The sequence below is a fragment of the Pteropus vampyrus genome, unplaced genomic scaffold, assembly GCF_000151845.1.
Source record: "Pteropus vampyrus isolate Shadow unplaced genomic scaffold, Pvam_2.0 Scaffold173, whole genome shotgun sequence".
NCBI lineage: Eukaryota > Metazoa > Chordata > Mammalia > Chiroptera > Pteropodidae > Pteropus > Pteropus vampyrus.
In genome coordinates this window covers 669,741-685,953 of record NW_011888954.1, presented here as the reverse complement: position 1 = coordinate 685,953, position 16,213 = coordinate 669,741, and the positions used below count along the sequence as shown (strand labels likewise).

The 16,213-nt window shown below is 49.8% G+C and overlaps 1 protein-coding gene across 4 annotated transcripts in view; it reads right to left on the bottom strand.

The window, feature by feature from the left end:
* Positions 1-1,533: 1,533 nt before the first annotated feature.
* BABAM2 (BRISC and BRCA1 A complex member 2) overlaps positions 1,534-16,213 on the bottom strand; it is a 362,799-nt gene continuing 348,119 nt past the window's right edge. For all 4 annotated transcript variants that reach the window (XM_011370731.2, XM_023536945.1, XM_011370732.1 and 1 more), the window contains one exon: positions 1,534-1,857. In XM_011370731.2, the coding sequence (XP_011369033.1) occupies positions 1,794-1,857 (64 nt within the window). In that variant the 3' untranslated portion in view covers positions 1,534-1,793. The remainder of the gene's footprint in view (positions 1,858-16,213) is intronic.

Below are 16,213 nucleotides of genomic sequence, written 5' to 3'. Positions count from 1 at the left end.
CCCTGCCCCATTCGGCATCTGACGATCTCACACTCAGAGCTTAAATCGGCCACGGTGGGAGCAGTGACACATTGGAAACTGGCAAACAGTACAAATCAGAGCTCCTTCCTTGTTTCTCTTTTTAAAACTTCTGAAGAGCCAGGATTCAAATATAAGTCTCTCTCTTCCTCAAGCTAATATTCTTTCCAGTTCATCCCAGAAGAAATGGGCTCTCAAATGGAGCTCCGCCTGCCTGTAGGCATTGGGTCCTCAGGAAGCCAGCCCGCGACTGGGAGTGGGCTGAATACACTGGCTGCCCAGGTCTCTTGTGCCTCCTCCCCAGGAGACTCCAGGAGATGCCCTAATCATATCTAGGTATTATTAGTAAACACATCTGAGTCCTCGTCCTTGTCTGCGCTGAGCTAAAGATTCATTGAAATTACAAGGGCTGAGTAAGCTGGAGACAGGATTTATGAGGTAATAGTAATGTGCTCTCATATATGGCACTTTCCATCTTCAAAGCATTTTATGGTCATTTACTAATTAGTCCTGGGCTGCACTGTGTGTAGTACAATGCTTGATGATGGGCGGAACTAGCAAGAAATGTTTGAAAACATACAGGTGACTGTCACCCATTTACAGCACCACTTGCTTCTGTTGCTGTCTGCGGGGAGGGGTAGAAATAAAATCTCACAAATGCTGCTTCTGAATCCCCGACATCTGAAATAAGAAGTTGCTGGTATCACCTTCTGCTGTTTGGTTCCCCCTCGGAAAATCAGTCCAAAGCCTCTCCCTGTGCTAAGGGGGCCGAAAGTCTTTTTAAAAATCATATTATCTCCATGCTCACAAGCTTATGCAGAGCACAACATCCTTTACTGGGGGAAAAAAAATAAGCCCCCGTTTACTTGGGGTGTGGACACACGTGAGGAGCGGCCCTGGATGGCCGTGCTGTGGGCCTGAGTCTGGACAGCACACAGGCCAGTGATAACCCACAGACCCTACGGGTCTTTCAGGTATAATTCGCACAGTACTGCCAAGGCCCCACTAGCTCTGCCATTAGCTTAGGGAGGGGTGAGGGGAGAGAGGGACAGATTCATGGACGTGTTCAGCAAGCTTTAATGACCGCCTCCTGGATCAGGATGGGCTGTCCCCACGGTGCACGCAGGGAGCTGGAGGAATAGGGGGGTGGTTGGTGCCACATCCCAGTGGTTCCTGAGCTCTAGCCTGGGGCCTGTCAGGGTGATGGCCGAAACTGCAGGTCGGTCAGATCCGTTCAGGCAGTGCCTTTTCCAATGGAGTACAGCCCCGCAATGGGGAACGGTGGGTGTAAATCTCTCTCTCTCTCTCTCTCTCTCTCTCTCTCTCACACACACACACACACACACACACACACACAAACACACACACACACACACACACGTAAGACATTAGTTTTGGAGGCAGAATAAAGAAAAGGCGGGGGTTAATCTTAAAATTTAAAAGCGGTCTCAGAGACAAGGACTTTGGAATCAGGGTGTGTGCATTTACAACGTCTTACTTTCCCTGGAAAAACACTGCATCATAATTTGTGACTTTATTTCTTCCAACTAAGAAATATATAGAAGGAAACAAAGAGGGAGCGACCAGAGGTAGGGGCTCAAGGACAGGTTACCGCCAGCCAGCTCGTTTGGGTTCCAGACGGGACACGCAAAGCTGCTGTGTGAGCAAAACACTGCCATGAAGACATTCCAAGTGGCTTCCAGGAAACGGCCATATGTGCTGACACGCATGTGGACAGAACAGTCTGGCTGGCCACCTCTCAAGAGTGGTGTTTCCTAGAGCTTTCCATTGGCAAATGCTGCCTCCTGGAACTGAGGGACAAAGGTTTTGAAATAAGCCCTGGTGGGAAAGAGAGAGAGAAAAAAATTGTGGTTAGCACAAACAATTTGAAAAAAAAGTGCAACGCAGAGCTTTCAACCTAACTCAGAACAGTTGTTACTTATTGTTCATGCATCTTGGGTTGGATTTTCCTTCCTGCTGATGCAAAACCTTCTGGATTTTTCCAAGGGATGAACATGTACTTCACTACTGTGTTATCTTGCATGAATATTTAAAGGGCCTGTACGCAGACCCTCCTGGCTGCCAAATCCTATTAGACAGCAGTACTCAGGTTCCGTCTGCCGTTTCCCAGGCATAAGACAAAGCCTTCAAGCCACAGTGTGACCAAGCCAAACACCCAGCTGTTTTGGTGATCTGAAATATCACGAGGGTTGCACTTTTCACTCAGCTGGATCTTTGACTTCATGTAGACAAAGAGGGTCTAATAAAAAGGATTTCTAAGTGACCCATGGTCTACATTTATTTCTAAACATATATGTAGTTTGTTCTGCTGGAAAGAAAGCCAAGCTGGTCATCAGAAAACCTTCCCCGGTCAAAGACTAGGGGCAGGATCTGGGGCGTGCTCCTCTGCTGTTTAGACTTTCTGGCACCCAGATTGGAACGGAAGCGGGCTCTTCATCGCCCATCAGGAGAGGGGCATGTGCAGGGCCCACTCTGTGCCGGGCGCTGTATGAGGTGCCAGGGTTTGAGATGACCCAGACATGGCACCCGCCATGCAGGAGATCTTAGTTTAGAGGAGGAGACAGACACGTAAGTGATACTGAGCGGTAAGGGCACTTGTGGAGGTGCCAGGAGGCACCAGTCTGGGGCAATCAGGAGAGACAGCAGGCATTGCGGGGTTCTAGGCAAAAGACACAGCAGACGCAGAGGCTTGGGGGCATGGGACGGCTAGCTGTGAGCTGGGAACCAAAAGGTCTGCCAGAAGATAAAGGATGAGAAAGTAAGTAGAGGGAAAGGAAGCTGGAGAAGCCAGGGTGGGCACCCCACGCCCTGGTCAGCCAGGCTTGCCTCCTACTTCCTCCTCCCCTGCCACTGACTCCCACGAGATCAGAGTGGTCACACCTTACTCAAGTGGCTCACCCAGAATCGTGACAACTAGGAAGGGCCACCAAGAAGACTTGTCACCCAGACTGCAAAGACCTTAGGTACCTCACCCAAGGAGCCTCCCACAGTCCGTTATGTAGGATATGGTTCCAATAAGCTTGGTGCACCAGGCTCCCAGGAGATCAGAACAGCAAATAGAAGGAGCCGAGGGGCTAACTTAAGGACAAGAGGCAGACCAGCCGAAGCAGCTAGAAGAGAGCGAAGGGGCTCAGGAGTCCTGAAAACTCAAACAGGGATCCTTTGGTGCAGGGGCGAGTAGCCCCACGCAACTCAGCAGGCTGGGGCCACCCTAGATCCCAGCACAATGCAGTTAGTGATGACACCTGACTACCTTCCCGTCCCCCAACACCGAGACCCCTGAAACCTTGTTTTGAATTTCACCCCTTTGCTCTGGCTTTCTCAGTCCTAGCCTCCGAAACCTCCCTGCACTTAAATGTTGGCTCCCTGCGCTGGAAGCCCCCGTTTTTTTTTGCGTTCCGGCGGCTTGGCCGAGCTCCTTCCTCTCTCTTCCTCACTCCGCCTCCTTCCCCAGAGGAACACCTTCCCCAGGTCTCTCCTGTGTGACTTTGCACTCGGGCTCAGGCACAGCGTGGTTACTCTCAGGCTTACGCCACCCTTAGCAGCGAACCAGCCAGTCTGGGTCTCCAGCCCTCATTTCTCTCCCAAACTTCTAGTCCCACATTTCCAACCACCTGCAGGACACTGACCTGGATGTCTCTGCGTTATTCAAACCAGCATGTTTGTCCCAACTGAAGTGCTCCCCAGTATTAGGTCTTGGAAAGTGCTTTGGCCCATCTGCACTTTTGTAAGGGAACCCTGTTCCTACTTCTCCCTAGACCCCTGTGCTGAATTCATCCTGCGGGTTCTTCTTCCTTCCCATATCCCCCTCTCCTTCCTGACACCTTCTTGTTACCTTTCAATAAAATTGCTGTAGAGGCCTGTTGCTCCCCTGGACACAAGACCAACTTCACCTTTCTGCTTCAACTAGATAAATTCTCAGAGAGCAGTCACTAACCCAACCGAGAATCTTCAGGTTCCCCAAACTCACAGCCTGGCACTCTATGACTTTCACTGTCTGGCTCCATCCAGAACACATTAAAAAAAAAATTAACCTTTTCCTCCAGTACATTTTTGGAATCGTAAAACCACTCCCCCTCCTACACACAAACACTTCGAGAATCTAAAAAAGCCAAGGATGCTCTCCTAGAAACACTGCAGGTAAGTCTCCCTACTGCGATGTTACATGCAACTGGGGCATGCCGCAGACCCCTAAAAGCCCATGCACGTCTAGGATGTGAGCTCTCCTCGTCCGCCCACGATTCGGCCACTTGCTCTTCCCCACACATGCCATTTTCCACCTTTGGGTCTTATTGATGCTCAGGCCAAATGTCCTTGCTCCCATCAAGCCTTCCCTGGTCACCAGACAGTTCTCTCCCCGTTCATAGATACTCTTTGTGATTCTTCCAGGGCATCTGTCACATGTGCTCACATCTTGCTTGCTGGGCTGCACTGCCAGCCCTGGAAAGCGGGGAGCACGTCCTCTTCTTGGTGACCCCACAGGCCTGCCCACAGAGAACACTCAGTGAGGCCTCTGGGCTGTAATTAAGGTGACTATTGACAGCCACCAGTTTGCGGGAAGCAGTTAAGCCATGTCCATTACACGCTGTTTAACAAAGTGAGGGAGAGCAGCCCCAGGAAGCAGACAAATGTAATATTCAAGTACGGAGGAAGAAAATATAACCCGTTCTCAAACTTTAAACTATGCCAACGCGTAAAGAGAAAGAGAGATGAAGCCCCCTCCTTCATCCACATCTTGCTCAACACGGTCCTGAGCCAGCTGAACCATCGCCTTCTCTGAGACGTAGGACCTCAAGCCCTTTCCTCCCCACTGTCCCGTGCCACAATCGTCCTTATGAAGAGGGGGGACCGTGCTGGGGTAGAAAGGGCCCTAGACCTGGGGTGAGAAGCCCTGAGCTCTGTCTCCTCGTGGAGAGGAGTGGGGATGAGCCCACCCTGATGTGACGCTCACAGGAGACAACGGGAGGAGGAAGGAGCAGCTTAGTTTTTCCTTGGAAACTTCTAGGGGAAGTGGCTGCAACAGCGCAAGCTCCTTAGACCAAAAGGTCTTGGCAAGAGGGAGCATATCTTACAGCAAGTTCTTTCCTCCCTCAGAAAGTTCTGAAGTTTCCTGTCCTGTCCTGGGCTTTCCCTGCCAGGGCGAACTGCGTGACACCGGGGGGAAGCAGCACGGAGAAGGCTATTTAAAGGCATGATGCTACCAGCTGTCAGCGAGTGCCTCTCAGCCCATCCTCGAGTCAGTAAAGGGAGAGGGTGGAGGTGGAAAAGGAAAACCACGTGGCTCCCACCCGTGTATAGATTTTTTTAAAGCGCTGTTTTCATTTACTTCACTTTTTTTTTTTTTTTAATTGGAGAAAATGGAGAGCTGTCCAGAGTATATCTTGCCATTGGCACTAGTTATCTGTCACCTTTTAAAAAATCTGAGACCCAAAGACAAAGTGTATGACAAGCTTTAAAAGTGTGTGTTACGTGGTGGGCGAGGGAAGGTCTCACCTCCCCATTAACTGGCCAAGGCTTCCGGTCAGCAGGGAGAGGACCCCGTGGCGGTCAAGCTCCTCATTCTAGTCACAGGGGAAGGGAGTTTATTTTTAGAGCAAACTGGAGCTCAGTATGCCTTAGGACAAAGTGAGGTTCTGACCCTCTTCACTGATCTCAATCCTTTTGCTGTGGGTTTTATAAAATCACAACTCAGTCCAATTTTAGAGTCTCAGGTTAGGAGAATAAAACTAAAAGAACTGACCCCAGGCGAGGCTGGGTAGGTTTTCCGTGAACTCAGAGGATTGGCTCTGGCCTGGCCTGGGCGCACAGGCATAGTAGGGGACAGAGCAGACAGACTTCTTGGAGCAGGAGTTGGGGACTGAATTGCCCAGCAAGTCTGCTCTTCTATATCTTGGATCCAGGGGTAAAGCTCTTCTCTGGGCACATCTACAAAGTGGGGGGCAGAGCCTGACGATGTGGGGCCCTGTGGCCATGGGCTGTGAAGGACAAGTGGTGCAGTGTGGGCTCTGGAGCCAGCCACACCTGGGCTCAAGGCCGGGCCTGGCTCCTTACTGTATTGCTTGGGCAAATGACTCGCCTCTTTAGTTTTAGTGTCTTCAACTACAAAGGGAAATAATAACGCCTGCCTTAAAGGGTAATCCTCGTGAGGATTAAATGAGATGATCCAAGGAAGCACTTGGCCTGGCACCTGGCATAACAGATGATCAATAGATGTCAACTGCTGACAAAGGACCGAGCCGGATCTGAGAGGGAGAGGCTGAGTCTGTGGGGACAGCCGGACCCTGTGTGGAAACAGTGGTCCTAGGGTCCTTGCCCTCAGTTCATTCCTTCCCCTGTGGCTTCGTGGGTCACTTGTCCACTTATCTTATAAAGCAGGTAGTTGGAGGCACCAAGACAGCTGGCCTCAGGGATAACCACCCAGCCGAGGTCACTGGGACATGGTGCGTCTCTTCAAATCCAGTCCAGAGCTGCTAGTGGTGCACTTGTGGTGTCTAAAGACGAGTTCTATAGTGAGAGGCACCCGCACACCCTTCCTGCCCCAACCTGCTGGTGTGCTCCCGCTTGGTCCAGGGGTAGGCTGAAGCCGTGACCTGGATGATGATTAAGAATCACGGGGATCTGACTGCCCACGATGGGGTCCTGAAGCTGGCCTCAAACAGATCTTTCTCTGTTCAGGACAGCGTGCATCGTAACGGGGAGGCAGTGAGGGGAGTGGAGAGAACACTGAACCAGGAGGCAGAAGACGTGGGTTCTAGTCCAGACTCTGGCTTGTTTTGTCATCGGGAACTTGGACTCAGTTTCTTTACCTGTCACAGGAAGATTTACACTTGATCTCTAAGTGCCACCTAGTTATGGTTCTGAGATATCCATGGGACCCTCAGCAAGCCACGTGACCTGACCGCGTCTTGATTCTCTGTCTTTCACAAACAGGACAGGTCAGCGATGGACACTGCAGAGCTCCGAGCAGATGTTTAGAGGCAGCACAGGCAGTTTACGAGCACAGAAGGCCTGTTCCTCTCAGCCAGCCCTCTGTCCTCCCACTGAGAAGAGGGCTGGAGCTGTCAGGGGAAACAATCCCAGGGAAGGGGCTCTGGGGGCACTGAAGAAAGTTACGACAGGGAACTGTCAGGAACGTGCTCAGAGGCCCTGGGGAGAAGGCAGTTAGAAACCTTGTTCAACAAGGTCTCATCAACAGGGTTTTTCCTTCCTGGAATTATAATTTTTATTTATTCAATGGCTCTTTTCAAAAGAACAAAAATCCATGAAATCAACATCTGAAAATCTGAATCAATACAACTTTAAGAAAATGAAAACAAAAAACAGGAACTATAAAGCCCAAAGAGGTTAGGGCCTCTGGGGAAAGAGGAGGAACCACACGAGGCAGGTTAGGTGTGCACAGCTGGTGCTCACCCCAGTTCATTCTGTCGAGTGTGACAGGAGCCATGCTCTCACTTTGCAGGCGAGAAACCAAGCTTAGTGAGTTAAGACACCTGCTCAATGTCACCCTGATCCTAGTGCCACTGGAGCACGTCTTCCCACTGGGGCACAACCACGGGGAGGGGACCTTGCTGCCGTTAGCCTCATTTACTTAGGACTTTTTATTTTGCAAGAGCCTAAATAATTGCTTTCTTCCAAAACTGGACCAAAAGTAGGCTCTTTCTGGAATTCAAAAATGCTTTTCTTTGGGCAAGCATAAGATGAGCCTTATGACATTTGCCAGAGTCAGGCCAGCGTGGTGGTGGGGTGGGTGGGGTGGGGTGGGGCGGGAGAAGTGGCTCAGGGACACGACCCTCATTGTCAGGAAACCAAGAACATGTAAATCAAATCAGAATTCATTTTGGCAAATTGAGGCAAGTTCCAAAACATCTAAGGCTCATTTCTTTTTCCAGTTTTCTTCTGCAGCTGTGACTTCAACTGGCACATGTTTTCAATCAGTCATATGCAAACCGACTGTGGTCTGAAAATCAAAGTAGTCCTGTAAATAGTGTAAGACAAGTCCTGCTAATCATTCCTTGTGGTCTTGCCTTGTCCTCATTGTCCTGAATGGCCACTGTAAATACTGACTCATTTGGGGTTACTCTCCCCGTGTCAAAGGGGTCACCCCTCATAATAGGATCTCTACAAAGAGACCAGTTCTACTTCAGTGCCCTTCACCCCAACTCTCCAAAGGCCACTGTGAAGACTGCCCGCCCAACTCTGGGTGCCCTGGTGAGCAAGTGACTGGCGCTACGGGAGCTTATTTTGGAGCTGTGCCCCGGGCGATGGCGGCCTGGCTCTCTGGTGGGGCTTCAGGAACAAACCGGTGGTTGTAACTGGCTCACGTACAGTCTCCCGAAAGGAGCCAACCCTGTGGCAGGCCTGCTTCGTTTTTAGGGGGTCCGAACTTGCAAAACAAGAAAATTCATACACTTGAGATGCAAAGGCTTGATATTATATTGAGAACAAAATATCACACGCTCACAGCATCAGGCAGTGGCCCTGGCCTTCAGCTGAAATCTCCCCTCTACTGTACTCCACGGCACACGGGGCCTCCAACCTGAGGCCCAGCCACGGTCTGCCCTGAGTCTGAGATGCTGAGATTGGTGACTAGACGATGTCTTATACAGCTCGGGCTCTTCGACTGTAAGACGGCCGAGGCTGTAGTCTCAGTATGTGTTGAATTAAAGCGAAAGCTATTTAGGAGGACTTCAACAAACAACCAACTGGGATCCATTTCTAGACATCAAAGTATTGGGATGAAATCTGGCTCCTTCTAAATCATAGGGTATTTTTAAATGCTTACTAAAATGATCAAAATTACCTAGTGGTTCTCTCTCCTTCTGAGGCGCTCCAAGGAGGCCCTCTGGAGCCTGGCCAGTTCCTTCGGGCCAGAGCAGCCTACAGTCAGCGTCTGCAACTGCAGGCTTTGCTCCCTGCTCCCTGGGCAGCCCCTGGTGCAGTGTACAAGAAGGCGGAGGAGGACAGGAGGGGGCCAGGCAGCCAAACGAGATGGAGCGACAGAGGAGTCCTCATGGGCTGCCGAGCCCTCCCCAGCCACAGGGCTGCCTTCCTCCTCTGGGCTCCGTCTCTGTGCATCCCAGAGGAACGTGTCAGTGGGTCTTGCCATCAAGGAGCTTCTAGTGGGGTGTGGGAGAGTGGCTGGGATATGGTAGATGCGTGCGCACAGAGACGGAGCCCAGAGGAGGAAGGCAGCCCCTCAATAAATATTTCTCAAATTAATATAAACATGTGGCTTATTTAAAGATGTACATTAGAATTATGGAATTTTGTAACAGAAAGAAACCTCACAGGCCATATAGTCTAATCGTTACTGGGAAGGGAAAACTGAACGCCAGAGAAGTTGATGGTCCCCTTCGTATGGCATATAATAATGACAGCTATTATCAAAGGTCTTTCTCCAGAGTTGGCTGGGGCCCACCTGATGGGGTACACCTGATGGGGTACACCTGGCTGGGCTGAAGTCAGGTACTGGGTGCAGAGAACTAAGGAATGTGGAGCCCTGTGCTCAGCTTGTATCCCCATCTCCACCTGTCTGGAGTGCCTCAGGTGGCAAGTACCTCAGCAGCAGGCCCCTCAAGTCCTCTGCTCAATCTGTAGCCCACCTGTGATGAACTGCTGGGGAGAACTGGTCGCCTGTCTGATGGCAGTGAGTCACCACCAAGGTCACAGATTACCCTCCCCTACTTAGTCAGCCAAAGGGGAAAAACCAAAGGATGGACCTCAAAGAGGAAATGCTCAGGGTTCCAGCTGAGCTGCCTGTACACTGGTCTTGGCCAGTGCGGGATCCAGACCCCAAGTTACACCCTGGTGGGGATGCTGCCTCAAGGCTTATGCTCAGCACTGCCAGGCATCAGCCTCCACAGGAAATTGCCAGACCCCCAAAGGACTGAGACAACACTCAGGAGATCGATTCTTTGGGACATAAAACTATCTTCTCCTCTCCAGACAGTTTCTCTGGGGCTTTTAAGTGTTTGCTTGGTTATAAATTTGGTTTCTCCCACTGGACTCTCAGCATCATGCTGCTCGGGCCCCCGCCTGCTGCCTTTTGGGCAGTGTTTGATCACTCCAGCACTCTGGGTACTCGCCCTCCTAGCTCAGTGCTCACAGAGGCCCCTTGAAGATCTAGGGGAGGGGCAGCAAGGATGGCCATGGTTCCTCTTCTTTTCACTCTAATCACCCCCGCCTGGCGGCTGAAATCATCTCCCCAGATGCCTGGCTCTCTGAGCTCACAGGTGGAAAAGCAGCAATTCCAAATAAAGAAATTATTCAATGGGAGAGGATGCCAGAGGCCTACCATCCCTGCCGGTGCAGAGGCCTCAATAGGAACTGGGCTGGCACGTGGGGGAAGTTCCAGGCTGGCAGGAGGAGGCAGAACTTTTGGCAGGTGGAAGGCCTTATGGGTCTTCTTGATCATGATGAGGTGCATGGCAGAGGGTGGAAAGAGCTCACCTGCCCTGCTGGTCCCCAGGGCTCGCTCTGCTCTGCACCAGCTCAGGGCCCTGCACTGTGCACCAGTTACAGAGAGGGAGGGCGGGAAGGACGGACAGAAAGGAGGAACATACATACAATGTGGATAAGTGATATCCACACATGGTATCAAATAGGCTTGTTCAAATGATGGGTGTAATCCATTAGTGTGCTGTGAAACCAATTTAGTGGGTCCTGACCAGTATTAAAATTAAAGTCAATAAAAACAGAGTGCATCACGTGTGGCAAGGAGACACGTTTGTTTCGTGAAACTTGTTTCAGTTACATGTACTGGATTAGCATTGTGGTAAAAGTCTAGGAGCCAGGAGTATAAAGCAAGGGAGGTGCCTACTACCTGCCAGACAGCATGCTATTTATTTTCATCTTTATTAATTTACTCCTCCTAATGGGCCTGCGACCTGGTAAATATTATCTCTTTTTGCCAATGAGACATTTACAGTTCAGAGATGCAAAGTAACTCTTCTAAGATCACACATCTAATAGGTGGCTATGCGCTTTCTGATTCCTGAGCCGCTCGACTTCAAAGTGCACATTCTTTCCACACCACCGTTATTCTCAGTGGAAAGAGCCTGGCAGTGGAGCGGGGGTCTAGGGCTCTGCCTCTCCATCCGCTGCATGACGGTGAATCACTCCTCCCATTCCTCAGCTTCATAATGAGGGAGTGAGACAGATGATGTCTAAAGTTTCTTGATTTGGTGGTGACTTTCCCCCTCCCAAACATCTTAGCTGTATTTCAGTCCCCTCCACTAAAAATGGAATTGCCAACAGCCCAGTCATGAATCTCGAGAGCTACTTACCGCCAACTCCCATTACACCTACACTTATCCTTAGGAATCCCCTGAATGGTCCTCCCTCTTTCAGGTTTGTGTGTACAAAGGTGTTGACTAGTGTCTTTATCCCTCACCTAAGGACTTACACTGGGTGGCTTTTCAGTAGAATTATGACTGTGATAACAAAGGACAAAAGGGATGAACTTGACTTCACTCTTGCCTGCCCATCTGGTTCCCGGTAGTGCTAACGCACCCTAGGAGAATGAGGCTGAGTGTCTGGGAGAAAGCAAAGAAAGCGCGAGAAGGGCACGTGCGACCCACCAGGTACACACAGAGGCACCATAAACGTGCTCTAAGTAATGAGCCAGAAGAGCAAAGGGAACCCAGAAGGTTCCTCTAACACGGAGTCATTTGGCATCTTAAAATTCCTCAGGATTGCTGAGCAGTACTATGTCTGGACAGCGCTATTACGTGGGAGGTATTGTTACCCCAACATAATTGAGCCCAACATTACAGAAATGGGGAGGCTTGAGTTGTGATCCCAGCTCTGCTTTTCACTTGCTATGTGACCTTGGATGAGCACTTCACCTCTCTGACCCAGATGCCTCATCTGTAAAGTGAAGGGATGGCTTCTGAGTTCACTTCTAGGTCTAATATACTGTTATCCATTATTTTTATTATTGCTTTGGTATTAATTCAACCACTTTAGCCAGAGTTTCTTAAGTGAAAGCAGTAATTAACAAGTGACCTCTCCCTGTGCTTTGCTAGAGGGGTTCCCTTAAGAGCCTTAATAGGCATCCTCAGAGGCACTGTGCATGTCTGAGGTTTCTATGTATCTCCCCTTTGTCTCCAGATCTGACTTAGGACCCCCAGAATGGATGGCCAGCATCCACCCTGGCCATCTTCCTTCCATCCTTCAGACCAGCAGACAAACAAACACTCACTCATTCATGGTTAGCTCCTCTGCTAATAAAGGGTTGGTTCCTGTAGGGGTCAAAGAATAAATCTGAGCAGGGCCCCGACCTCCGGGGGAAACAAAGACGTCTGACTCCGAGAGCAGAGAGCTCAGGCTGACCCTAGTCGGAATCAGCTGGCTCCACTTTCACAGTCTTGGGTCAAGCCGTCCTTGGCTGCTCTTTCTTACTGCAATTGCTCTGGAATAACCAGAGCTAACTTTCCACCTGAGCATCTTTTTTCTTTTGCTCTGAGCTACACCAGGGCAGTATCCGGCAGGCCAGATGGCTAGTGCCTCTAATAACAATAATAATAATTTGCATTTATACAAGGTCTTTCATCGGGGGAATCTTAAAGTGTATCACAAACAATAATTAATTTCCCTTTGTAACTCTAGGAGCCATCTAAGTAGGAGTCCCTATACTTTGCAGGTAAAGGGTACTTTCCTGAACCACGCAACATGTCGAGGGCCTCTCTATCTACCCCAAACCTCCACACCCTCCAGGTCTGGCATGAACTTAAGGCCTTCCACAGAGCCTACCACCGCCACCTCAGCCCACGGTCATTTGTGCTGCCTCTGACGCTCTGTAGCATGAACTGCTGAGCCACTCACTTGGTGCTAATCAGAGACACACACAGTTGGAAGAGATCTTAGGACCCTGTCCCAGGCCGCACTTGCCCTAACAGCATTTCTGAGGCACGATCCTCCGGCTCTGACTGAACCCCTTTCATGAGGGAAAGTATTCTGACGCCTTCTTCCTTAGTGGCATTTCTAACAATTACGATCTTCCTTCTCCCAAACTGAAATCTGGCCCCTGGGTCTTAGTTTTGCCTTTTGGAACAAAATAATCCTACCTAAATTATCAAGAGTTGGTTGCTGATTGATGTCTCTTGTACACATGTTGTCTGCTTCTGTGGTCAGCAGTGGTTGGAGCTTGGTGGCTCACACTTGCTGAGGTTCAGTGAAGACTTGTGAACTCGACGGAGGCAGCTGAGGCCTCCACTACGTGTTTTAGGCCCCAAGACCAGGCCGCCTTCCTGAGCACTATGGGCAGGAGTCCCTGGGTGTTGCTGGGTCTGGGGGGCCTGGGTCTGCCCAGCTCTAAATGTAGCTCTTTAGACTTTTCCCTCATCTGGTGTAGACACTAGAGGCTTCTGTGTTCATTTCTAGGGCTTGCACCTCAGTGACACAAAAATACCCTAGTTTTCTGCTGACTGATTGACTGACTGAATGAATGAATATCCGTCTTTCTTAAATCTATTCTTAAGTCTAGGCAATAACTTCCAATTGCAGGGATGGCTTTGTGGAGACCAAGCCAGATAATAACTTCTTTAGTTCTTTTCTCTTTTCTTCCTTTTTTTCACCCTTCTTTATTAGGATAAATATTTGGTGCTAAACTTGAGAAAAGAATGCATTGATGCTGAGCTGAAAACCAACATGAGGACAAGAGCTCCATGATCATCCTCTTCTCCGAGGAGTTAGAGGCAAGGGAGACCTCAGGATGAAGTGGGGGCAGAGGGGCAAATGAAATCATTTGAAAATTTATTTCAAAAGGCTAAGTCTTCTGGGGAAACCAACGATGCCTTCGAATGATTCTGGGTCCTCGCTGGTAGCTGTATGTTTGAAAGGCCTACTCTCCCGCTGCCAAGAATACATTGTTTGGGTGAGATTTTTCTCACAGTGGCTTACCATGGAAAGAATTTTGAGCATGGATCAAAAGCTGTTGTTTTCCTAAAACCTGCAAATTTGTGAGCATGAGGTTTGGCTTGTGGTGATGGAGCCAGCCTCCTTCTGCTTTCCCATGAGTCCTGCTTTCTGGCCTAGAATCAGGGGTGATCATTTTGGACTTGGATTTGGCCTGGATCATTGACTGCGAGATTCTTGAGAGAAGAAAAATGGATTAGAGATGGAACCAGCTAGTGTCGTTCTGTGGCAAAGAGGACACCCTGCAACCTTTCCTACCGTATTCAGAGGAAAGAACACAAAGTTCGGAGTCCACGAGAACTGAATTCATATATGGCTCTGTCACTTAGTGCCTGTGTGCCTCGGGAAGTCACTCCGAGTCTTCATGTATTTCTCTCCGATGGGCCCATAGGACTCACAGGGTTGTTGTGTCAGGCACACACGCTAAGACCTCAAACCATGTTAGTTTCACTTCCTCCCACCCTCCACTCCCTTCACACAGCCACATACACACACTCGGAGGAACTCCTGTGTCACATTAATTCCACAAACATTTATTGAATGGCTCCTGTTTAATGAGGGAACCTGGACATCTGGGACCACTGCCTAAATAGTACCTGCACCCAGTAAGCATTCGATAGTTGTCAAATGAGTAAATGAACTAACTTCGTACTTGGTATTTGATAGTTTATAATACATTTTTACAATTGCCTCATTTTAATCCAAGCAACAATCATGTGTATGAAATAGAGGCACATGGTAAAGGCAGAGTGGGATCTGGATATGAGCCAGAGCCCAAAATGATCACCCCTGATTCTAGGCCCACTGGAGGGTCTGCCAGCCCTGGAGGGTCTTCTGTGCCGTCTGCGGGCATGGGCTTGGAGTAGGAAGGCATGACATTGAAGCATCCACATTCCACTGGAAGGGCCCTGCTGCTCCCAACCCCATGTCTGGCCCTAGCATCTATAGCTAAAAGTGAGGGGCATTATCATCAGCTGGGTGACTTAGAGTAGTAAGCGTTTAAAATCAGAAACATTTGCTAACTGGAAGAGTTCTTTTTCTCGGTCCCATGCTAGCATATAGGGCTACTCCCCAGTGTGGACTCCACTGGGCTCCCATCAGCCTTCCCTACCGGGTTCGGAGGCACTATGCCCACTACCACCCTCCATCCTCCCTATCACGTCTTTCTAGGGCACAGAGAGAAGTGCTCTTGTCTATAGGATTCTAACTTAGAATGTGCTCTGCATATTTTAGGGGCTCAAAATAGTGACAAACTACATTCCCTCTTGTTCCTAGCAGCCTTTCAGAACCAAGAAAGGAGACAGGAAGTAGAAATTGAGTCCTTGGCGACTGTAGGCTCCCAGCCTCTTTCTTTCCAATCTTCCAGCCTCTGAAATACTGGGAACTGCTGATAGATGCAAAATAAGAAGGGTGGGTTGAGAATCTTTCAAAATTTGCTCACATGACTGGCTCGAATACAATCCAATGTGAGTTAAGAGGTAGAAATCAGATCTGACCACAAAGTCATCACACCCATGGAGAATTCATAACAATCTTCTCAAGATCATTCTGACAAAACACCCTGCAGAGGAGGGGTGTCCTGGCAGGATATCACACACTGGGCGACGTGTAACCCGATGCCTCGGGAGTGAGGTCAGTTCCCGCCACTGTGAGCTTGTCCATTCTGGACCTCTTAGCACATTTCTCTGTATTGCTAGCGTGTTACCTTTGAGATATAGCTGTAGAATATCATCTGCATTCCTTAAGCCAAGCCAGTTTTAGGTCAGAAGTTGGCAGAGAAGAGCCAGGTCCTAAACTAGACCAGGGCCTGTAATGCCTGACGGGAGAGGACCAAGTCTTTGTGCTCGCAGCCATGGGGCACCCATCTTCTAGCCCTGAGACTCCGAGACCCCCCTGTACTGCAGCACTGCTTATAAGGCCCGGCCCGAGCTGCTGTGGTCTCAAAAACCAAAGCCAAGCGGAGTTAACCTGTTGTTGGCCAGCAAGGCCCCTATGAAAGGACCTCAGAGATTTCTAGGGTACCGGATATCGGGAGTGGCTGCTGCGTTGAGGAGCGCAGCATCTGCCCTACACAGAGCTGTCAGGCCAAAGGAGCAAGTGGGGGCTAAAATCTGGCCCCTGCTCCGCTCACCAAGCTGTGCGCTCCCCCTGGACTCTGTGTCCGGAGAAAGGGGCATATTTTTCGTCTCCAAAGCTATTAGTAGAACTCTGCACCAACCCAAAGCGGGTACTTCTTTCTAGTTTGTACAAAAGTTCT